We start from the raw sequence: 23,843 nt of genomic DNA on the forward strand, positions 1-23,843 counted from the left end.
ATGACATAAAAGTGTTTCATCATCAACCCCCATCCATTTCATTAGTTTCATTTCCTGTTTTCCTTATAAGCACCCAGTGCTACAAACACTCAATGTCATTTGAAAACTTGTAGTTCTCTACCTGAAATGCCCGAAACCTCTTTTCAACTAGATGCCTGTCCTCAGGGTAAGTAGCTACCAACTCTGGAATGCCTCCTTTGACTGAACAGCCCCTCTCCTGTTACCCAGGAGCACCCCTGTTAGTACTTCTTCAAACTGCATCTTGTTTAGCTGGTCTTTCCCCACTAATTAGATTTTATTAGACTGTAAGATCGTTAAGAACAGGTACTTTTATTCATCTCTGGCTCAAGTGTCTCAGAGAAAATAGGTATTAATAAATGTTGCTTCAACAAATAAATAATTAAGGTAGTATTAGCTATAACTTGTAGCAGGAACATGTCCTGTTCGTTTGGGTATTTATAGGTACTTGGCATAACGTGCGGCTGAGATGGGTCTCGGGATAGGTGAATTGAGTTGCAGAGTTGCAATGTGCCCAGCATGTAGATATCTCACGTTGTAGTGGTGTAACCAGGAAAAGGGTCTTACAGTTAAAGAACATTTGGGTTTTTAGAGTGTTTGTGAAAGGACAGATTTTTCCCTTTTTAAGGTTCTGTTTTCTTTTTCTTGAAAGCCAAAAGGTTGGGCATCCCCACATCTCAGTAAGAGGACCAGTTATCCTTCAGGGTCTGAGCCACGCCACCTTGAATTGAACTTTAGGATTTCTTCTTCTTATTATTATTATTTCAGGTGAGATACACACTCAGAGATGCAGGCATATTCAGTGGGGCATCACTGCAGTTCTTTAAAAAGGCAGTTCCATCACGGTATTGAGTCATATTAAACTTGAAATGGCCAAACGTTGTGCATGAACTGTTAGTCTGTCCCCTCCAGAGACTGCTGTGCTTTTGGCTTTTTTAGACTTTAGCACAAGACTTACAGGTATCCAAGTCAGATTCTGTACTGTCAGTTTCGGTGCAGCCGTTCTCAATGGCTGTGAATGCTGATCTATCCATTACAACATTAACTGTGTGTCCTCAGTTTGTGCTATTTGCAAATTTGCTAAGTGTACAACAGGCACTTGGTAAATATTGAAAGAAACAGTTCTATATCTAGTATATGTCTGTTCAAATAACTAAAGTATTAGGTGTTTTAATCAAGGTAGAATCTTTTTGTTCCCTTAGCTGTTTCTTTTCCCTAGATTGGTGCGGTGGTTACAAAGAACTTAGAGATCTTAGAGTTAGAAGATCTAGGTTCTAAGCCTGGTTCTTCTGTGTTACCACTGTGTGAAGACAGACATACTACCTAGCTCCAGATTTCTAATGTGCATGAGAAAAACGAAGGTCTTTGATTTGCTGTGACTGGCAGTGCAAATCATCTGACTGAACTTGGATGTAGTATGAAAGTATATTTGTGTCTAGCATCAGTGTGTTTTCCTTCTGGCTCTTGTTCCTGCTGGTAGAATAATGTTAATCTTTCTGGGCCTCTGTTTCCCCTTCTGTAAAATGGGGTTAATACTGCAAGGTGGTTTTGAGATGTTTATTAGAAAACATTTTACACTTGGTAAGGACTATCTAATTGGTTACTATCAAAATTTTTTTCACAAAAAATATCAGTGAATACATTTCCTGTGAGCTGCTGGGACAAGATACAATTGCTGTATAGTTGGGAATTAAACGTGGTAGAAATTGTTGAGGGCATGTATAAAAAGCCAGCGACATATAATGAATCATTACCATACACACCAGAGGGAGGGAAGGGCTTCTGAGTCTAGCCCGACGTCCTTAGTAGTGGGTGACTTTGACATTTTAGGGAATAAATTCATAGCTTAAGTTTTCAGTGCTATTGTAAGAAAACCTGTAATTAGAGGTTACTTCTAGCCATGTGTGGAAACAGTGCCTTGAATCTTCTTCCCTCCACCATGTTTTAAAGACCTTCAGATGGGGCCCTCCCTGGTAGCGCAACAGCACTATGAGGCTGTCTGCAGCCACTGCAGCATGAGTTTGATCCCCGGCCAGGGATCAAACCCACATGGGGCAGCAGACCTCTCCTGGCCTGCCCACTGCTCCCCTCAGCAGTGTGTTTCAGTACATCTGCCTGTTGTGCTCCCTACTCTGTCTCTGGTGAAATCTCTCACCGCCAGACCTCTGGCCTGTACCTCAGTTCTTGTATGCATAAATAAATAAATCTTCAAAAACAAAAGGCAAAAACCAAATACCTTCAGGTGCCGGGCAGTCACCTTTTCCTGCCTCTGACATCTCTGGGCATCTAGTGAAATAAATGACTGTAAGTTGGACAAAATGAGGGAGCCCGATGGGAAGCCCTGTCTCCTGGCGGCGAGACTGGTCTTGTCTCCCCACACTCTCCCTTACTCGCTCAGTCTGCACAACTGGCAGGAGGTGAGTCCTGCTTGTACAGCAGAGGAGGGAGAGGAGGGCAGGTCTGGCTCACATTCCTCAGACCTTGCCCAGTAATTATTTTGACTCTGGGAGACTGAAATTACTTAGTATTTCTGCAGGTTGCTCCACATACTCATTTGGGATATGCCCTATATCTCCAGTCAGGCCACTGTTTTTATGTCTTGACTTTCCTAAGGACATTCTGTCTCCTTACACACACAGCAGCCCCTCCCCCACTCCCAGTGTAGTTATTCTGGTTTAGGTTTCAGAGATAGGAGGTTAAAACAGGAGGCATAGCAGTGGAACTGTACAGAGACTTATGTAATCTTAGTCAAATGGTTTGGTCTATAATTATTTTTTTTAAAGATTCATTCATACAGAACTGGGGTACAGGTCAGGGGTGCAGGGGAGGTGAGAGGATTCACCAGAGACAGAGTGGGGAGCAGGACAGGTCAACTGACATAGTATACTGCTGAAGGGAGCAGTGGGCGGGGCAGGAGAAGTCTGCCACGCCATGTGGGTCACTTCCAGGGCGGGGATCGAACTCATGCTGAAGTGGCTTTAGCTTCTTAGGGCTGTGCTTTAACCTGCTGTGCCACCAGGGAGGGCCTATAAGTATTTTTGTCTCTGCAATGTAAAATGATAATACCTTTCTTTGAGGGTTATTGTTGGGGTTAAAATAAATGATATTTAAAGTTCTTAGCACACTTTCTATGAATTAACAGTTACAGTAGATGCTCAGTTAACCTAGGTCGTTGAGTATCTTCTACATATGTTAGAGACCGGGATATGAAGACAAAAGACCTATACCCTAGGAATGTAAACCCGACAAAGGAAAAGGTTACTGATAATCAACCAGGACAATTTTATTCCTTTTCTTATCTCTTTATCTCTTCTCTACTTCTTATGCATTTATTTTCCTAGGACAAAATAAATTTTAGGAGGATTCTTCCTCTTTGAGGCTGTCTAACAGGAGCGGAATAAAAAGGACAAACTGAGTAGCATTGTCACAGATTACCTGGTGACCGGGAGCTTAGTCCAGGATAAAGTCAGCTGCAGTCCTGTTGTTAGTTATAGCAGGATTATTACCAGCTTGTAGGTGGAGGGAGGCCCAGTGGAGAGTGAAGGAAACTGTCAGGGCATTGAGGCGCGTCATAGGGCTTGCTCAAACTCGTGGTCTGCGAGGCAGCTCCTGTTTACTTTTTCCACTTGTAGCCTTTTAGGCTAATCCGGAAACTTGGTTTCCTGGGTGCTGCCCCTCCCTCCCTGCTTCAGGAACAGGACTGGAAGCAGCATTAGCCTAAAGAAGTTGTTCTATTTAGGGAGCTTGAGCCAGCGATTAGGCCCTTATCTGCAGTGGAACCTTTCTAAGCCGAGTGGGGCCAAGCTTGGAGTATCTGTCCTGACAGGAACAGAGGCCCAGCCTTTCTGTCCCCTGGTTGGGCCAGAATTGTGAAGACCCACGGAGTGGGCCGGGCCATCTGAATGAAAAAGCCCTTCATTGTGTTTCTTCAACATTCCGGTGTCTGGTACAATTAACCAAGGCAGAGAAAACAAGTTGGATAAACAAGCAAGCAGCAAGCGGGCCTCCACTGATGGAGAGAGGGATTCTGCCACAGCAGTTAAGTGTGCTGACTGCAGAGACAGAGAGGGTCTGGGAAGAGCAAGGGGACGGCACTCCAGTCTGTGAGCGAGAGCAGGCAGCAGCAAGGCAGCAGTGTTTTTAAGTTGTGAAATCTGCGAACCTACCTGAGAGACTGACAGGGGACGCCCACTCTGTAAAGTAGGGGGAGCCATTGGGAGAGATGGGCTTTTCCTTTTGGGCAGCAGTAAGTGTGGGCACACGAAGCAGTTTTGGAGCCCAGGTCTCTGCTGGCAGCGGACGGTGCACGTGTGGACCTGGCGTTGTCTTCTCCCCGTTGTGAGACTTTCTCAGTTGGTTATGCTCTGTGCCCTTCTGCCGGAGGAGAGGCAAGCCTGAGAAGCAGCTGTTGGGCAATGGGCGCTCCTTTCCTGAGTTGGCAGTGAGCCATTTCACCTCAGCAGCTCTCCTGCACCTCAGATTCACCAGGTCACAAATTTCTGCTTTCCAACTGGAGGATAATTCAGAGACCAGTTTCTACCTGCTCAGGTGTTCTCTCTGGACATTTGCATAGAACTCCCTCCTCTGCACACTGCATTGGTCTGAAAACACCAAGCCAGTGCCGCTTTTGAGCAGGACACCGTTGGCCTGAAGACCTGGACCCAGTTTTTGGAAGTGCCTTAGGGTGGAGCTTCCTTGCTGACCTCAAGGGAAGGAGGAGGTCAGTAGGAAGTGGTGGGTGGAGCCGCTTCTCTTCTGCCTCTCCCTGTTCAGCACACAGCCCTCTGCCGGGTTGTCTCTGTTCTCCTCTTGAGGAGCTGCAGAGGCAGCACTCGTGGAGGGAGGCTCTTGGGGACACCCTCCTTTTAGGCAGGGTGACAGACGCAGGGCCGCCATGTGGCCCAGTTACCAAGATGAGCACGCGTTCAACGCCCACCTGGTTTGCCGCATGTGCTGTATGGGTTAGTATGTGAAGTTTTTCCCTTGATGGGGCCTGAGGATCCCAAATAGCCTTTGCTCTTGTTGACTCACAGGAGTGCATGGGCTTGGAAGCCTCACAGGCATTACAGCTTCTGGGCTTGTTAAGACGCAGGGCGATAGCCTGTGCACCCTACTTCCTGGGGAGCTCCTTAAGCTTGTAGTGACTGGCAGCAAAAACCCTAAGCTTTGGGTGTGGGTTTTTTTTTATAGAGACTGAATTCATGCTCATGCTTCTGCCCTTCTGCCTGTATCAGGAAACTACTTTTAAGTAACGTTGGGTGGTTCTGAAAGCTCAGGGCGTATTTTTAGCAGAAGTTGGTTGGTTATGGAGTCCACCTCTGAGCAGATGGGGGAGGAGGGAGGAGTCGTGGCCTAAGTTTCCTCTTTGGGGCTGACTGGTAACTGTCTTACACTTACTGTCTCATGCCAACCGAAAGGCCTTAAGGTGGTGTGGTGGCAGCACCTAAAGCAGGTCTGGAGGCTGGCGGAGGTCATGTGGGCTGCGACTTGGCTGTCTCTAAAGAAGGAGGAGAGTTCGTTTACATGATGTTCTGTGACCTTGAGCAAGTGACCTAGTCTTTCTGGCCAGAGGTTTCTTTCCTTGTCTTCCAAACTGTAGGGGATGCAGACTGGTACTGGGTAAGGAAAATGGAGTGTGCCTTTCATAAAGTTAAGCTTAAAGAACTGTCCTTTTCCCCTGAAATTGCCCTTCCTACTCTTTTATGTGTTAAATATCCTTTACTAAAGGAGAGATGGTTATTATATGGTACTTTGTTTTCAGATGTCCCAACTTAGCAAAATAAAAACGTTAAGCACTTTACTAGGCTTTCTGAGTTATTGTGGGACACGAGTGGTTCGTGAAATTCAAGTTTGGGAATGACTGATCACTTACTAATATCTTTTGATTTTATACTCCAAGTCTAAAGTAGAATGAAATTTTGACCCAAATAAGCATATTTTCATGGAGATTTAATCATTTTTTAATTTAATTTAATTTTTTTAAATGGAGAGGAGACTTCTCAAAAGAGTGTCTCTTTGCTCTTGAGCATGGGTTCTGATCCCGATTTCTGACTGCTAGGCCAGTAATGCCAGATATTTAAGTACTTCTTGAGAAACAAAACTGGTATTGTGATAATGTTTGGGGCACGAGGAGAGCTGATTTTAGTTGTTGCTGATGCAACCTGGCCTTTTATTATTGACATTTCCTCCCTGAGATCTAGAGAAGGCATTTTCTACACCTGAAAATGCTTGAAGAAAGAAGGGCTACACCTTTTCTGTAATCAGCAGAGAAATATAAGGAAGTCTAGAATCTTTTTGAAAAATGTGAGGTGGAAATATCACTTTTCCAGCTCACCCTACAATGTTTAATACCCTGATTGCAGGCAGTACAGCCTAATCCTTTAGCAAATGAACTTTAGTACCAACTGTCTGTGATGGGGGTCACGCTCTGCCACTGCACTTCTCCCTGAACTGGGGAAATGGCTTTGACTCTCTGTGCCGCGGACTCCTGATTCGTTAAGAGGAGGTTGAAATGATCTCATTCACAGTCTTCCTGATGAGTATATGAGGGTAAAGCACACAGCCCAGTGCAAGGTCCCCAGGAGAATTTGCTGTGACTGGTTCACCAGTTGGGAACCGTTGACCTGATCCAAACCACTTTTTACAGGTGAAACACAGGTGCAGGGGGAGGTGAATGGCAGGGGAGGTAAGAACTATAGACTGGAGGTCTGGGGATCCAAGATTTTGTCCAGACCTACACCCCCTCCACCCCCCCAACCCCCGTGTCATCTTATCTCAGTTCTTAAATGTCTTTGATTTCTCCATCTCTGAGATTATATTTTGAGGCTTCTTAAACTTCTGTATCTCAGTGAACTATTTAACTTTTCCAAATGTGATACTCCAAATTATAAGTCTCTTCTTCTTTCATCTCTGACTTTTTTTTTGTTAACCATGCTTACTTCATAATATATTTCTTTGTCTACAGTTAGACCTGTATTGTAAATTCTTAGAATTTAGTGGGTTCCCAAAAGTGCAGGGAATTATTAATAAAGTTCAGGTTTTCCTTAAAAAAAAAAAAAAGGTAAAATTTTCATTTTACATACAAGTTTCTAGAACTATTACTTCCCGAAATTACCAAGCCTGTCTACATGGAGACATTCTATGTCATTCTATGAATGAGTTTTTCTGAGCATCAACTAGAGCTGTAAAGTAATGCATACTTGATAGTGTGTGAGGATTAAGTCAAATACTAAATGAGATCGGTCTCATGTGGAGTAAACGCAATAAATATTGAGGTTGATCTTACCTCCCAAAGTTGGCTTACATACTTAAAGAGGATAGGAGTCACTTGTAATGCTGGCACCAATGTCTATTATTGATAAGCACATTTTAGTTGCAGCCCATTTTGTTTGAATTTGCTCTGAGTGACACAAAATCTCTGTCCAGATGTGACAGAAAGAATTTAGAAACCTGTACCTGTGGAAGGGTCATCAAATGCAGATTCCTTTCCCCTGCTGGAAAGCAGTTTAGTTATCACTTAAACCATTTTAGTCTGACTTTGCAAATACCATCTTAAAGTGTTCTTGTAGTTAGAGATTCAGCCCATAGTAGATTCTTGATATATATTAGGTGAGTATATATTCTTGGGTGCCTCCTGTTGTCCTTAAGTGTTGGACTTAAACATTTTATTTATTTATTTATTTTAAAAGATTTATTTATGCATACAGAACTAGGGTGCAGGCCGGAGGTGCAGGGGTCGTGAGGGGATTCACCAGAGACGGAGTGGGGTGCAGAGCAGGCAGATTGACAAAGTACACTGCTGAGGGGGGGCAGCGGGTGGTTTGGGGAGGTCTGCCATACCATGTGGTTCCCCTTTGGGGCTGGGGGTTGAACTCACACTGAAGTGGCTGCAGTTTGCTTGTGGTTCTGTGCTTCAATCTTTTGCGAGGGCCCAAACGTTGAATTTTTAAAGAAATTTCAAACATGGTTCTTGACTTCAAAGAACGTTAAGTTCTGATAGAGAAATAGGACTTACATGTATAGACATACCTAACAATGGGTTTTATATTGCTGAATAACATGTAAATAAACACAGGCTTTTAAATGCATTCAGAGGTGGCTGACACACCAGAGGTGTGTAGGAGTGACCCTTGTAAGGACCATCTAAATTAGATAAGCCAAGAAGAGGAGGGTGCACATTCCAGTCAGAGAAAAGGGCTATCCAAGAGTATGTGAGGCATGTTAGGAAACAATGAGCTCAGAGTGGTTGTAGTTGAGCCATGCAGGGGAGAGTCTAAAGATAAAGTTGTAGGTGAAGATAGATTGTAAATTCCTTCAGGTCAGAGGCCATGTCTTATCTTTGTGCCTTCCAACCATATACACAAATGAGTAAAAACTAGAATTGAATTTCACTGCCTTGATTTATGCTAAAGAAACCAAGGAGTTAGACTTGATCTGGTCTTTTGGGAATCAGTAAAAGATTTTGAGTAGGGGATGATGTGGGCAAAGTGGTGATTCAGGAAGATTGATTGAAATAGGGTTTTTGCTTTGCTTACCTTGCCACAGCTTCGCCTGTCATTTGTTAGCTTCAAATCTGTATCCTCAGTTCTGACCTCCTGAACACTGGTCCTAAGGTTTCAACTGTCAGCACGAAGCTTGCCCTGTGGTTTTACTCGTTTTGCTTTCCAAATCTGTGCCTACTTCTTATCTCAGGCGGCCACCCTCTCCCCAGGTGCTCTACCTAGAGACATCAGAATTATCTTGAATGCTCTCCCCCCTTACCACATCTCCTCCATAGTAAAGGGGCTGTGTTTCTGCCTCAACATGGTCCTCAGGATCTACCTGCCTTCTTTGCCCTCTGCCTCGCCCTTGTCCTGCTTTTAGATTTCTCTCTTGGTCTGTCGCATTGCACCTCTAACCACTCCTCTGCCAGGTAGTCTACTGGTGTGTCTCTGCTGTAGATTGGCCTTCAGGCCAATGCTAGATTAACCCTTCCAAAGCACACTCTGGTCAGAAAATTTCAGTGGCATTGTTTCATTTGCTAAATTAAGTACATACTCCTCAGCTCAGCTTTCTGGAGTGATTTGCCCTTTGTTCACTGTTGGCCTTCTCTCTCATCACATTGCTAATGTACACTGTATCTAAGTCACATCCTATGTCTGGAATCATTGATCATGCTTTTTCATTAGTTTGGAATTCTTTACCCCCTTTGAGCAGCCAAAATTCTACTTGTCACCCAAGATTTAGTTGGACTATCATGCCTTCCATCAGAACTTCTCTATCAGAACTAGCCAGCTGTGTCTTGTCAGGGTCATTTTGTGTACCATGTCTCTGGCATGTAATTTGTTTGGCATTATTATTGTGATTATTTATATGTTGCTCTCAGCTATTAGGTCATAAACTTCATGAGGTCCTGGAACAGGTCTGTCTGACCCTCTGTTTCCTTTCTCTGACAGTTTGGTCAGGTGTCTCAGTTTTAGATTCCCAGATAGCTGGTGATTCTTGTGTTCCTGGAATGCTTTTGGTTGCCCTTAGGGAGACAGCAGAAGCTCTTCTCCCATTTGCTTTTTTAAAATTATTCCTGCTGCATCAGGATCATGTTAGAAGGTTATTATGGATCAGAACACAGAACTTTATGTCTCAAATGTGGGCTTTCCTGTCCACCCTGGGCTTAATTCTCAAATAGAACAAAAATGTAAACAGATAAGCAGACAGTGGCAGCCTGCAGTCAGCACAGGAGGGAGATACCCAGAACTCGGACCTTGTGTCTGTCAGGCAGGGTTTGACAGTGAAATGCAGAAGGAGAAGTGGGAGAAGGGTGGGGGTCGGGGGTGGGATGGGGTGGGGACTATATTTCACGCAGAGGACAAGTGGAAAGGCATGGAAGTATGAGAGGGCATGATCCATTCAGGCAAAATTGTTTAGCAAGGCCGGTAGTTAGAGTTTTTATGGAAAAGTGTCAGGTGGGCTTCACATCATGCTAAATCCCAAGCAAGTTTGAAGTTACCCTGAATGAAGGCATCTGGCTTTAAAATTGAGTAGAGTTGGTTTCACATTCGACTTAATTACTTACCTTGTGATTTTAGGCAAGTTACGTACCTTCGCTGGGTTTTACCTTTCCAGTAAAATAATTTTAGGCAAGTTATGTACCTTTGCTGGGTTTTACCTTTCCAGTAAAATAATGTCTATCTATCTTACAGAATAGTTGAGCATTTAAAACAATGTATGTAAGGTGTTTAGCAAATAAGTAGGTGTGTCGTAAATGTTAACTGTAGATTAGAGTTATTAGGAGGATAAGGAGTCACTGAAGGATTTCAGGGTGGACAGTAACAAGACCAGTCTTGTCAGAAAGATTGCTTGCAGCAGTGAAAAGGATTGTTTGGATTACAATAATAAAACCATAGATTGTGTGGCTGAAACAGCAGTTTATTTCCCACAGTTTTGGAGGCTGGACATCTAAGGTTAGGCAGCTGCAGATTTGTTGTCTAGCGAGGACCCTTTTCCTGGTGCAGAGACTGCTGTGTTCTCACTTCACCCAGAAAGAGAGCTTTCTGCCCTCACACGGGCTTTAGCCCCACCCATGAGGGTTCTACCATGGGGGCTAATCTCCTCCGGAGGCCTCAGCTCCTAGGACACTATCCCATTGAAGGTTAGCCTTCTTCTAACACTATCAATTTTGGGAGCATACAGCAGCCAGTCCATAACAGGTGGGTCAGAGCAGGGAAACTTACTAGAAACAGGAAGGAAAAGAAGAGTTCACTTTAGACAAATTGAGTTTCAGATGAGCATGAAGTGTTTAGGAGGCAGTTGGCCATATGAGGGTATGTTTAGGAAGACTATGGCCCAAGTAGAAGATAAGGATATAGGAATTTCCAGTGTATACGTTATGCCTGAGATCAAGGGTATATATCAAATATATACCCTGAGCGAATATAGAGATGGCTATTTTTTGCTTTTATTGGAAAAGCTATGCCGTTTTTTTCTCACAATGTACATAGTGCAAAGTGTACATAATTTTATATGGTTCACAACCGCCCCCCCAACCCCTTAGAACCTATAATACAGATGACAAGAAGGCTAAGGAATAGTAAATGTTTAAGGAATGAGCAGAAGACAAGAGGTAACCAGAGAAAGAGAAGGAAAGGCTAGGAAAAATGGAGTCTCAGATTCCAGAGGGCTGGAAGGTCTAAAAGGTGACAGACAGGATGGATGATGAGCGGTGTCTTCTGGGCTGGGATTAGGTGACTGTGGGAGGGCAGTGTCAGTGAGTGTGTGGGCAGGAAGCCAGCTCACATGGGGGAGTTGGCTGTGAGGGAATGGGGTCTGAATATTGTCACCATTCTTGTGGAGGGAGCCCAAAGGAGAAGTCAGACGGTCCAAACAAAGGGATCTTTGTTGGGCTGAGGAGTCCCAGGAGAAAAAAAGAGGTAGGATTTGGATTTTAGGTGGAAGGGACTCCCTATGTTATATGAAGGACATAGCTACCAGTGAAAGGGGAGGAAAAGGAGGGTAGGAATTAGCCCCTCGGTGACTTGCAGAGGTGATCTTAATAAAGTAGGAATAAGTATTAAATCCTTCTAGATCAGTAAGCTCATGTGGTTAATTGGTGTGTCCATATGTTAAATCTGAGAAATTTCCTATAGGCCCTTGAGTTCTGTTAATCAGTTCCTAGCCTTTGACAGGGCTGAATTTATTAAGATGCATCAAAAAGAATATGTCTTTTTCTTTGACTGTTTACTCTTACATGAGGGTACTTTCTGAAAATTCTACCTCCAGATAGAAAGAGCTTTGCTGGGCCTGGAATTAAATTAGGGATTTATATGTAGTAGCTAAATCTTAAAACTTTGGAGGTGAGAGCTGTTTGCAGCATTCTGAAGGTCTGTGTCATAAAGCTTCTCCTTGGCTTCCTTAATGAAGTTCCTTGCTGAAACATTTAGATTTTAAACTCCAGGCAATAGAGTTAATCCTCTTATCCTGATATTTAAATCTGGTAAGGACTTCTATGTAATTGATGGGTCTGCAACACAAAATTCTAAAAAAGGACCTTCCAGCTTCTGGCAAAGTTGTTCTTTCAAATTCTTTTCTGAGAAACTCGTGGCTCAGCCCTGCGCAGGCTGGTCAGTCTTGCAAGATCTTGGTACCATGTTATCCTCAGAATAGATGGTTGGAACTCCTCCTTCTGAATTAAAAGTCTGTGTTTTAGGGTTTGAAAATATAACTGATAAGAATTTTCTAGAGTATTATCCTCATGGAAGGGCTTGACTGGCATACAGAATTAACAGCGGGCAGTCAGATAATAAGGCTCAAGTGTGTTATTCACATGTCAGTTCTAAAAGAAATCAAGCGAATTCCATCTCTTTAAAATAGTGATTAGTTTAAAGGAAAACTTGTTAACTTTGTTCTCTCTTATGTATTGTTCAACTTGTTAGAGCAAACACGCGCATCTTTTATAATAAACTCTAAGAAGAAAATAAGAAGTCTTGTGTCTTCAGAGTGTATATGTAGTAAAACTAGAGCCAGCCTGTTAAGCTCAATTATGAAGGTGATGAGTATGCTGTGGCAGGGCTGGCCAGTGCCGGCCACAGTGTGGTGGGCAGAGGCCCTGAGCAGCCTCAGTTTGGTTTGTTCATTCTGTTCGCTTGTCCCGGCATGTAGATGACTTACTGGGGTGTTGGGGGTTTTTACATATTGAACAGTTTTCTTGTAGATAACTTAGACCTGATTTCTTTAGCTACTCTTCTGATCATATATTGGTCAACCAAGAATGTTTTGTTTTAAGTTGTCGTATGTGGAGTTTTAGCTGTTTGAAGCTGAGGGAGATATAGAAAGGGCAGGCATGGTTGCTTTCCTTCAGGAGTTAATGATCTCATTGGTGATGTAAGAATAAGCATGTTAAAGTTCAGAACTCTGCATAATTATATGAGTACCTATTGAGTGATTAGCATTGTTAGTACCATAAAAATTTGGAGGACAAAGAGACTATTGAGGGCCCTCCCTGGTGGTGCAGTGGGTTAAAGCACAGCACTATGAAGCTACCGAAGCCACTGCAGCACAAGTTTGATCCCCAGCCAGGGAGGTGACCCACACGGTGAAGCAGACTTTTCCTGTCCTGCCTGCTGCTCCCCTCAGCTGTGTCTGTCTGTTCTGCTCCCCACTCTCTCTAGCAAATCCTCTCACACCCCGCACCTCTGGCCTATACCCCAGTTCTGTATGTATAAATTAATCTTTAAAAAAAAAAAGAGAGAGAGAGGGCCCTCTCTGGTGGCGCAGTGGGTTAAAGCACAGCACTAAGAAGCTAAAGCCACTTCAGCATGAGTTTAATCCCCGGCCCTGGAGGTGACCCACATGGTGCAGCAGACCTCTCTTTACCCGCCCGCTGCTTCCCTCAGCAGTGTACTTTCTCAGTCTGCCTGTTCTGCTCCCCTCTCTGTCTCTGGTAAATTTTCTTACCACCCCTGCACTTCTGGCTTTTACCCCAGTTCTGTATGGATAAATAAACAAATCTTAGAGAGAGAGAATTGAGAATGGATATCTCAAGAAAGGCTGCCAGCATGATTGTTTTCAAACACATTTTCCTATTTAAAATCTTTTGGTGCTTCCCTTTCCCTTGCTAGTTTCTTGGTGGAAGGCTTTGAGCTCTTTATGAAAGATCATGATTTGACGCTTCCTATTCAGTTTTAAGTCTCACTACCTAATATACATCCTCTCTTTCAGCCATCTTAATTCTGTTCAGTTCTCTTGTCTCCAAGAACATGCATCAATGACACTTCATGTAGAGACTTTGACCTTCTTGTGTCTTTCTGGCCAACATCTGCTCATCTTTTAAGGCTCAGTGGGACTCATTCCTTGGAAACTTTCGCTAGCCTTCCAGCTTTCCCTCCCCTCTTAGTGGGCTTAGCCATATCTCTCGTGGCCTTGAGCACACTGAGAGCACCTGTGCTCTCAGTGTAGCACATATCAAACTCCCTGGACATTGTTCCCCTTCGCTGCCAGGCCGTCTGCTCTGCACAAGGAAGCACTGTCACTTTGATGTATCTATTGCCAGAGTCAAGCACGGGCTGTTCCAAGCATCTGGGTTCCTTAATAAAGATGCGTTCAAAGAGTAAGTGAGTGAATGAACAAGCTGGGCATTTGAGAAGGTGGAGAGGAAGAAGGTAGAAGGCCATGAAGAGAAAGTAAAGAGTCTGAGCAAAGTGTCAGTGATCCAGATCAGACTGTAGTTGCAGGCTGGTTCTGATTTCAGACTGTAGGTGACACCGCTGCAGAAAGGGTGATTAAGATGTTGCTAACAGGATGGGCAGATCAAATACATTGGAATGACAGTGGATAAATCTAATTAAAAATCCTGGTTTCGAATGTTAGCAGGATTCTAATAAGTGACAGATAGATTACACTTGAAAAAATTTAAAATAGTCCAAATGAGAGCCAACTGGTATAATTTAGAGGCAAGCAGATATGACACTTTATGGACTATTAAATTAGAAAGTGTTGCCTTTTAAGGTGGTGAATTCTGTTTTAAGCATCTAAGAAGATCACATGGAGGCAAGCTTTCGATAGACCTTTCAACCCTGAACATAGGACTCATTGTTGTTGAATGGATTGCTGTATAAGCAGACTTAGAGAATTATACCAGATAATTTAGAAAGTGCTTGCTAATTCCTAGGTTTTGTGGTCTGAAGTAGGAAGACATCATTCCTTGAATATAGGAAAGGGTACAAGACTAAAAAGGAAGTGAATGTAAGACCAGAGACAGAGATGAGGAAGCATTTCTTGAATGGCTACTAACTCAGAAAAGTAAATAAAGTGCATTCAGCTAGAGGCGAAGAGGAGGCTTGTGCTGGCGTTGTTTTGAATGGTATTGATGCAGCTTTTACTTTGCAGTCAGTCAGAAGGGAGTCACTGGACAGTGGGGAGAAAAGCCCTAAGTGAATTTTGTGTGAATTACCAATGAGCCAGTTTTATATACTCTGCCATGTTCTTCCGAAAGTTCTCGGACTAAGAGGGAAATGACAGAGCGAAGCAATGGTGTGTGGGTCAGGCCTGGAGAGTGTCGTGGTGAATTGAGCTGTGGGCTGTTGTGCCGGTGGGAGGGGCTATTCGTGACGCAGTAGCAAACTGCTTGACCACATTGTCTAGCACAGGTGGGATAATCCCCAGGTGTTCCTCATACATGTGTCACATGAGAATGGAGTGACTGAAGGTTGAGGATGCTAGGAGGTATGAGAGATAGATAACGATGACTGCTAAAAAGATGCGTGTTTCACAAGGAACCAGAGTCAGGAGATGCAAGTGTGCGGTCTGGATGTGAGTTGGAAATGAAGGGCCGTGAAGGCCCAGAGGCAGGTCACCGTACGTTTGGGGGTAATCTGAAGAGGATGTATGAAGATAGTACATGTGCACCAAGTTGCCAGGGAAGCTGATTTGCCTGTTGGAGGTGAGGACAGCAGGGAACTTAGTGACAGTGAGGATCAGCTGGCCAAGACGGTAAGGCTTCCAGCGAACAGAAAAGTAGCCCGGCTGATGGATCTGTGGCTTGGAAGTGGCTCTGGGGGATTGACAGCTGTGGTAAAAAGTGAGTCCTTTGCTAGACGCACTGTGGAGCCATCACTGCCTTGTATGGAGCACCAGAGGGTCCTGTCTCTGTCAATGAGAGGATGACTGAGAAGGAATGGGAGTTTGCCTAGAGGGAAATGGGGGCTCTGGCAGACTTCAGGGAAGGGAGGGAGGGTTAGGTGTACCAGTGGGTGTCTGACTGTAATGACCTGAGGAGACTGGAGGGAGGGAGCAGAGCATGGATGTCTGAAGAGTGAGATTTCACCACTGTAGGGGGAGCAGCTCAGGTGCTAGGTCACCCACCCCGCTGGCGGTAGCCCCCTCACAGCTTTGGACTTTTGGCATTTGCTGTGGGGGAAGCAAGCACTGCTCCGCAGACAATAACAATGTGGAGGAGACATGGCCACATTGAGCCATTCGACTCTAATCTGCAAAGTGGCCACATGGCCAGGGCGGAAGAGGTCCCGGCAGGCCATTCCTCTCAACCATCCCACAGTTCTATAGGAACTCTTCCCACTGGAGGATCCAGGGTGTGGACAAGGTGGGGTCCATGGACTTGGTGCCCGGTAACACTAAACCAGTGCCTCCTCTCTCCTTTACAGATGAACGGGACCGCGTGCAGAAGAAGACATTCACCAAGTGGGTCAACAAGCACCTGATGAAGGTAGGACTCCGTCCTGTGGAGGCCATGTCTCTGGTCTCTCAGCCCCGCTCCCAGCTGTTTTACACGTGCTCGAGCCTATGGAAGATGTCCTGACTTTTAAAATATAGAACATGGTTACAACAGTGTGGAAACTTGTACTGATCAGTTTCTGGCAGGGCTAGTTAACACCATTCTCAGCAGGTTGTCGAGGGGACTAGGGAGTGATTCCTGGGGATCCAAGAACACTTTGCTTTTGGCTTTACACATTTTATAAGCTGCTTTCTTTGTTTATTAGGTAAGGATGGGGCAAAGAAAATTCTGTTCTCCTTTTCTTTCTCTCTTTTAAAGTACACAACTACTAACTGTTCAGATTAGTACATGTGTATGTGTCTGTACACATATATAAGCACCAGGTAACTACCTGGTGCAGAACAATTCTGGAATAGCTCAGTGGCAGGAGGGGGGAAATAATATTACTCTTACTGGAGGAGAAAGCAAGGTTGGGGCTTGTTGATGAGTGTGGTGGCCAAGATTTGAAATCAAGGTTTTTGAGTTCTAGGAATCACTGCTCTGGATGAGGTCATCAGCAGCCACTTCATCACCACACAATAGCCTAGTTTTACTTTTCTCTTACTCTGTGTCTCTGTAGCCTGTGGAACTGTGTTCTTCTTTGGCAGACTCATCTATTCTAGTGCTAGGGACTGTTTGGATGCTTGGAATGCGAAAGAGCTCAGGCCTGAGAGAGTACAGGTGATCTCAGAGTGTGAGGTCTGGATGTATAGCTGTGCTTTACAAAAATCGTATATTATTGAGCAACTATTTTCTCGTGTTCTTTCATTTTTTTCTTCTTTCCGTATGTCTCTTGTATTTATTTCTCCCATTGTTTGTGTGGGAGCTTTGATGGGTGCCCCTCAGTGTGTGATAAACGCCTGTCTAAAGGCACACCACAAAGAATCTCATTGGCTGCCTTTCCTTTTCCTCCAAGGGTCAGTAAGCTGTGGCCAAGGAGTGGGTTCTGTTAATTAAACATGGCTCATTAGTACCACTTGGCTTGTGGGGGCTATATGTGAGGACAATTCTCAAATTGTAAGATACGGGTAATTAGGAACGTCCATTCAAGTTAGGGATAGAAGCTTTACCTACTCAAAAACCTTTGAGCATATCCCTTTGACACGCTTACCTGGATGTTACTCAGACATAAGGTGTATTTACAACCCAAATTGCTCAATATTTTCACTCATGTACCTACTTGTTCAAGTTAGGAACCTGGAATCATTTTGTCTCCAGTCCTGCCCATCTTTTCTCCTGTGTCAACCACTCCAAACAGTCACATCCAATTGAGAAAAATCCTTGCCAATGTAGTCCACGGCCTCTTCAAGTCTTGCCTTGGCTATCATAATCGTTTTTTAGTAACAGTGACAATGATAATAGTAGTTTATTGAGTACTACTATTGATCAGGCATTCTGTATTAAAGCCTTTCAATTATCTTATTTAATCTTCCCTTCACTTTATAGGACAGGTTCTATCAAAATTCCCATTTTAATAATGAGGGGCACGGTGCTTAGGTAAGTTCAGTAACTTGTTCAAGGTTACACCACTAGAAAGAGGGAGGCCTGAGGTGTTAGAATTCACGGAACCTGTCGTCTAGACCTGTGCTCTTCCCTTTGCAGCACTAGCCCTGGCTTTGCCTGCCTTTCCAGGCATGTAACCCCAAGCTCCCCTCAGACCTGGAGCTCTTGCTGAATGATGTTTGGCGGCTGTCTCTTTGCTCAGCTGCTCCTCAGTGTGGAATATATCCCTTCTGGGTAACACCCGCTTAGCGCCTCCCCCATAAAGTTTTCATGCCTCTGCTGTATGGAACTGCACACACTGTCCTTTGTTACCCCACTGTGCTCCTGTGAACACCTATGGCATTTATATGTTTTCTTTCTTCCAGATTATAACTTGAAGGTAGATATTGTGTCTTATTTTTTAAGCACAAAAAGAAAGACATGTAGGAAAAATTACCTAATCCCTTTGTTGTGTACCAGCTGACTCTAGTTTGATGACACATAACCCTATAAGGATGTCCTTTACAACCATGTCCTATCCAACTTCATTCCTGAGCATTTTTTTCTGGTGTGTGTAGCCTGTGCTGTCACCAGATAAGCCAAACCACTGCTCCCTAAACACTTGTACTTTTGCACCTCTTTGCTTATTCATGTCTCTCTCCCTAGAAGGCCTATCCCAGCCTCTTCATCCTTGCCACCACCCAGTTACCCTTCAAAGCCCACTCCAGCATCACCTTACTGAGACTCTGACTTCCATTCCCCATGATGAATTAACTGCAATTCCATTTCTGTTCCCCACCACTGTGAAGAGCTGCCTGTGTGTGCGTTCACTGGTCTCTGTCAGCATGCTGCTGGCTGGCTGTGCTACTCTTTCCACTAAGTGCTGCACCAAGGACCTGAGATGTGTCCAGTAACTGAGTGTTGCCTGGAAAAAATAATACTTGAGTTGTGCTTTATAGCTCAGAAAGCCACCCCCCTGTCTGATTTGATCCTTACAGTAACCCTGAAGGAAGTAAGGGTGTCTCATGTGCTCAGTTTTCACAACTAAAAAATGTGAGAGTTACTTTTCCAGACCCTATAGTTAGTGAGGGATGGAGCTAAGAATCAACCGTGCATCTTTTGGTCAAAGTTACTTTTGCTTTTTACAAATATGTCCCCAGCTTACTCTGCTTTCATACTTCAGTTCAAACAGGACAAACTGCATTTATCCTGTCTCTGGCTCATTTCCCTAACCTCGGTATTTGAGTGCAAATGCCCTGACTCCCTGTTCTTCATTTGTGGCTGACTGATGTTGCCTGGTGGGCCTCTGCCTCAGGGCTGTGTGATGACAGGAGGCCTGGGGAGGGAGAAACTAGACACACCAGAGGGTTGTTAACAGCTGGAGGCCAGCCAGAGACGGAAGTCCCTGGCTGTTTTTCATCTTGTCTCGGCCCCACGTAGATTGTAATGCATTTTCGTCATCTTGGGATAGTTTAAAGAGATTTGCTGCTAATCATAATTATTGACCCATGTAGAAATTCTTTAAACTTTGGGCTGAGAATTAGGGATCAAGATTTGTGGTTTTGCAACTCAGGCAGGCATCCTTTGCTGTGTTCTCCAAATACCCAGATGAATGTTGCTACTGGCTAGTAGACTGATGTGCTCATCTAGATCTTGGATTCTAGATCTAGATGTCTTGGGAACTCTTGGATTCCCAAATACTGCTTTGAGAAACAATTCCTCTTTGTCAGTCAAGACTACTGTCGACCCAGTCTTAAAACGCTTTTGTTGAGGATGTAAGCACCTGAAATAACTCACCACTACATATAGAATGAAAGCCCCAGACTCAGGAGTTCTTCTTATATCCCGGAATCATCAAAAAGGAAAATGTAGAGTTTTGAATGAGGTTTTATTCAAATTGTCTTTGCTCTATCTTTAAGCCCTGGTAGTTGAAGAAAAAGAACTTGGAGAAAGGATGAGAGGATGTGACAGAGCTCGAACTCCCTTAAGAAGGTGGAGAAAGACCATAGACTTCAGAGGTGAATAGGTAGAAAGGAAAAGCCCACATTTAATCTAGGAGATGGAATCTTCTTTCCATTTTTATTTATCTTTGCAATGTAAGCTCTGAAACTCTAGATTCTTACTTGCCCTTTGCGTTTAATCTGTCTGTGTGAGGCCCTCTAGTGAGGAGAGGGTTGGCGAGAGCTGCAGGGGTTCAGGACACTCTCCCGCGCAGTCTCGGCTGTGGCCACACAAGATGACCCACTGCTTCCTCAGCACTGTGTGCACTTTCGCACCTCTTTGCTCATTCACAGCTGATGGATAGGTCAGAAGGACAGTGGCAGGGGGGTTTAATTTAAGAGCTTGAAAAACGGTGCTGGTTGAATGCTAAGGAGAGGAGTGTGGCCTTCATGGCCAAGTGTGACCATAGGTTCGTGGCTAAATCAGGGCTTGATGATCTGTAAACCTCTCTTCCCCTGAGAGTTATGGACCTCCATTTGGATAGATGCTGTGCCCATCGTTTTCGTTATCCATCCTGGTGGCTGTACAGTGGTACCTCACTGTAGTTTTGATTTACATTTTTCTTATTGCTAATGACACTGAATATCTTTTCCTGAGTTTGTTCACCATTTGTATAGATTCTTAGAAGATACGCACTAATCCTGATTTTCACAGGTAGAGTAAACCAGCAAGGACCTAAATAGTTTTCCTACTCATTTTATTTGTTGACAGAATAGCATCATGACTTCTTGCAAAGAAACATAGGTATTGATGATTCCTGAGCATGCTTAGGTTTACTTGACTGTCTCTAAAACTTCTGCTACTTAGGAGACTTGTGGAAAACTTGAAACAACTTAGTACATGCAGAAGAGTTAAAGGCTGTGTAGAGGACCTGGATTCGATCAGCCCGGCTATTTACTAGCTATGTGATCTTTGGGTTTCAACTAAGCCTCCAAACCCTATTTCTGCATCTGAAAATTTTCAAGACGTTTTTTCTATTGTTGAAAACTTTTCAGGAAAATATAACCCCACAACTTCCCCTTCCCCCATTACACCTGTGTCTCTGCTGATTGTCACAGTTACGTAGTTATTATATTAAGTCAAATGTTGAGAGACATGTGCTATTCCTGCCTTGCAAGGTGTGGTTAGTCTTTGTGACTCCCAAGTGTCAAAGCATAACTAGTAGTTTTCAGGGAGAATTTGGAGCCCTCGTGTGAAATTAATTTTACATTTCAAAGTGCCTCCTTTTTCTTTTGTAATACTCTAGTGCTTAGCATCCTGTTGATAACATGATCTCATTTGGTCCTCAGCTCAATTGTAATTAAATAATTTTTTGATGCCACTCCTCATCTCTGTGGACTTTGTTAGCCTTATCTGCCACAAATAAATCCCTCAGTAATGTCCTTCTTCTTAACCATTAATATCAAGTATTTAATATTTTTTAATTTAAAAAAAGCTACTGTTCATTTGTAATCTTACCCACACTTTACCTTTCTCTAGAAAATTATTCTCAAGATATAAAATATTCTTATTTGTGGGAGGATTCAAGAACCCTATTGTAGTCCTCATCAAGACCTGTAGCATTTGATCCTGGGACAAGCCCTTCTTTGAGTATGGTGTTCTTGGCTTTTGTACCTATCCTCCTTCCATCGTCTCCCCTCCGGCCCTGGCCTTTGTTGATTGCTTTTCCACCTCCTCCCTCTGGTTTTGGCTGTTTCCTCTGGCTCAGTGTGTAGCAATCTGCTCTCTCCTTGCCCCTAAGCCAGAAGCTCCCAACGTTTCCCATGTCTTGCACTCGCTTCTCTGCACATAGGACTTGTGCCTTTCCGTTGTCCTCTGACCCAGATTGAACTCTGGTGTTTCCTGCTTCAGGAACATTTATCTGTAACTCCTTTGCTGCTGTTTTAAATTCAGCACATTTAAAACTGAACGTAACCCAAATCCACTCCCTTTCCAGCCTCCATGACCTGCTTGCTTCTGTTAGTGGTGCTCTGTGGTTGTTCTAGGTCCCCAAGTTGAAACCTTGAAATCTTACAGCTACTGGCATGTGGGAACAGCTCATATAGAATCATGAGAGCCAAATGTTAAATTTTTAGGAATTTTGTGAGCTGGTTGCTACAAACCGTTATTATTAAAATTTGAATTATATATATACTTATAATTAAAGAAATTATATTTAAGATAAAGGTAATAAATTCTTAAAACTCATTACTTCATAATTATTTTGGTCCATGTTATTATTGTCTGTGCTCTGGAGATTAATTATGTCTGTTGTAGCTCCATGGTGGAAATTCTAGGTAATGGTGTTCTGTATATTTCTTTCCAGCATCACATTTATTGGTATTATATTTGTAGCTTGAAATTGGTCATGGTCGTGTTTATACACCATAGAGATTAGCAACGGCTACAGTTGACCTAGATGTTTGTCTAAACTAAAAAATGGAGAAGAAAAATTTAATACTGCAGATTAAACTAAAAAGTTTGCTGTGTCTTCTAGTACTTTGGATACCACAACAAATTGAAGAAATAGTCTCTAGCTGTTTGGAAGCTGTTATCTGATTCTCCCTGAACAATTTTATCCTGCTGGTGTCTGCCCTTCACACACATCCAGACACACATGCCTCACATATTTTCACCTCTACACCTAGTCTTTGCGTACTTTTCACACCTTTTTTCCTATCAAAAAACTTTTCTAATCCTTTGTTCCTTTCTCTTCCAAAAGTTCCCCAGATGCCTCCAACCTTTATCTTTTCTGATACCCAGTCTGTTTTGAACACTGGAATATTAAAATTGGATAGCACTGTAGTTTAGTTTTTTACTCAAATATCTTGGCCTATACTTAAAAATTCCAATGACTAGAAATGTACTTTTGAAAGTACTTTCTGCTGTTATCCAGAAGCTATTTATGTTGAAAATTAATCTCCTTCCTTATAATTTCCTTTAATCTTCTGATTCGTTGTTGTGAATATTGCTTAATAAAATTGTCAAGGGCCTCCCTGGTGGGCTAGGGGTTAAGTCTCAGCATTATCCCTGCTGTGGCCTGAGTTCCATGCCCAGCCAGGGAGCTGACCCACATGGTGCAGCAGACCTCTCCTGTCTCACTCTCTGCTCCCCTCAGCAGTGTGCTTTGTGGATCTGCCTGTTTTGCCCCCTACCCTGTCTCTGGTGAATCCTCTCCGCACCCCTCCCGCTCCCACTTTCACTCTCTGCACCTCTGGCCTGCATCTCATATCTTCTGTGCATGAATGAATGAGTGAACGAATGAACGAACAAACAAATGAACAAATAAGTCAATAAATAAAAATTGTCGCGAGACTTAGAATCAGAAGAGCTCTAGCCACTTACTAGGAACGTGTGACCTACTTTCCCGGGCCTCAGTTTGCCCAGTTTCTTTTCCAGAGTAATACATTTCAGTGGGAGGTGACTTAGATTAAATAAATGAAACAAGGTATGTTTGATTATAAAGCATAGTAGTTAAGGCAAAAACTAAATCATGAGGGGAGGGGTGGACATGGGGGTGAGTGAAAGGGAGGATTATGGTGACCACACTTGAGGGGAGAAATCCTGTACTAGCAAAGAATTAACAAAGGTTGTAAGAAAAAAGTGCTTTAAAATAAATAATTTAAAAAATCTAAACTAAAACAAAAAGACCAAATGGGGTCAAGTTTTTCACTTAACGACCCTGGACATTTACTAAACTCTTTGCACCTCATTTCTCATGTGTAAACTAGGAAGAATGACAGCGATCCCCACCTTATATATGCAAGGGAAAGACAAGAGAACATAAAAGACATTTGTCTCAATGTTTGACATTAACTATACTTTTCCCCAAAGTGAAATGTTTTCCTCATAGTTTTAGGTTTAAACTTGGAATTTTTTTCTTCAAGGAAAATATTTTTAAATTCACTATTAGAAATATTTGGTGAGAGAAAGATTGGATTAGAGGTACGCAGAGGACCTAAATTTCAGTTTCCTGTATCCATCCTGTGGAAGGCTTTTTGGACTCTGGATTTTACCCATTGTCCATCACTGGCCATTGTGTCACAGTTTGGCCCATAATAATCCCTCAGGTATTACAGGACCATTAAAAGTCCCCAGCTACTTGCTTAAGCATTCTAGA

At 43.4% G+C, this 23,843-nt stretch overlaps 1 protein-coding gene across 1 annotated transcript in view; it reads left to right on the forward strand.

Annotated features, from left to right (window-relative positions):
* The window catches only part of MACF1 (microtubule-actin crosslinking factor 1), a 297,509-nt gene that overhangs the window by 103,842 nt on the left and 169,824 nt on the right, over positions 1 to 23,843 (forward strand). Inside the window, exon 3 of the mRNA XM_004678829.2 lies at positions 16,152 to 16,213. Coding sequence (XP_004678886.1) covers positions 16,152 to 16,213 — 62 coding nt within the window. The remainder of the gene's footprint in view (positions 1 to 16,151; positions 16,214 to 23,843) is intronic.

Source organism: Condylura cristata, unplaced genomic scaffold, assembly GCF_000260355.1.
Source record: "Condylura cristata isolate star-nosed mole 26May11 unplaced genomic scaffold, ConCri1.0 scaffold00008, whole genome shotgun sequence".
Taxonomy (NCBI): domain Eukaryota; kingdom Metazoa; phylum Chordata; class Mammalia; order Eulipotyphla; family Talpidae; genus Condylura; species Condylura cristata.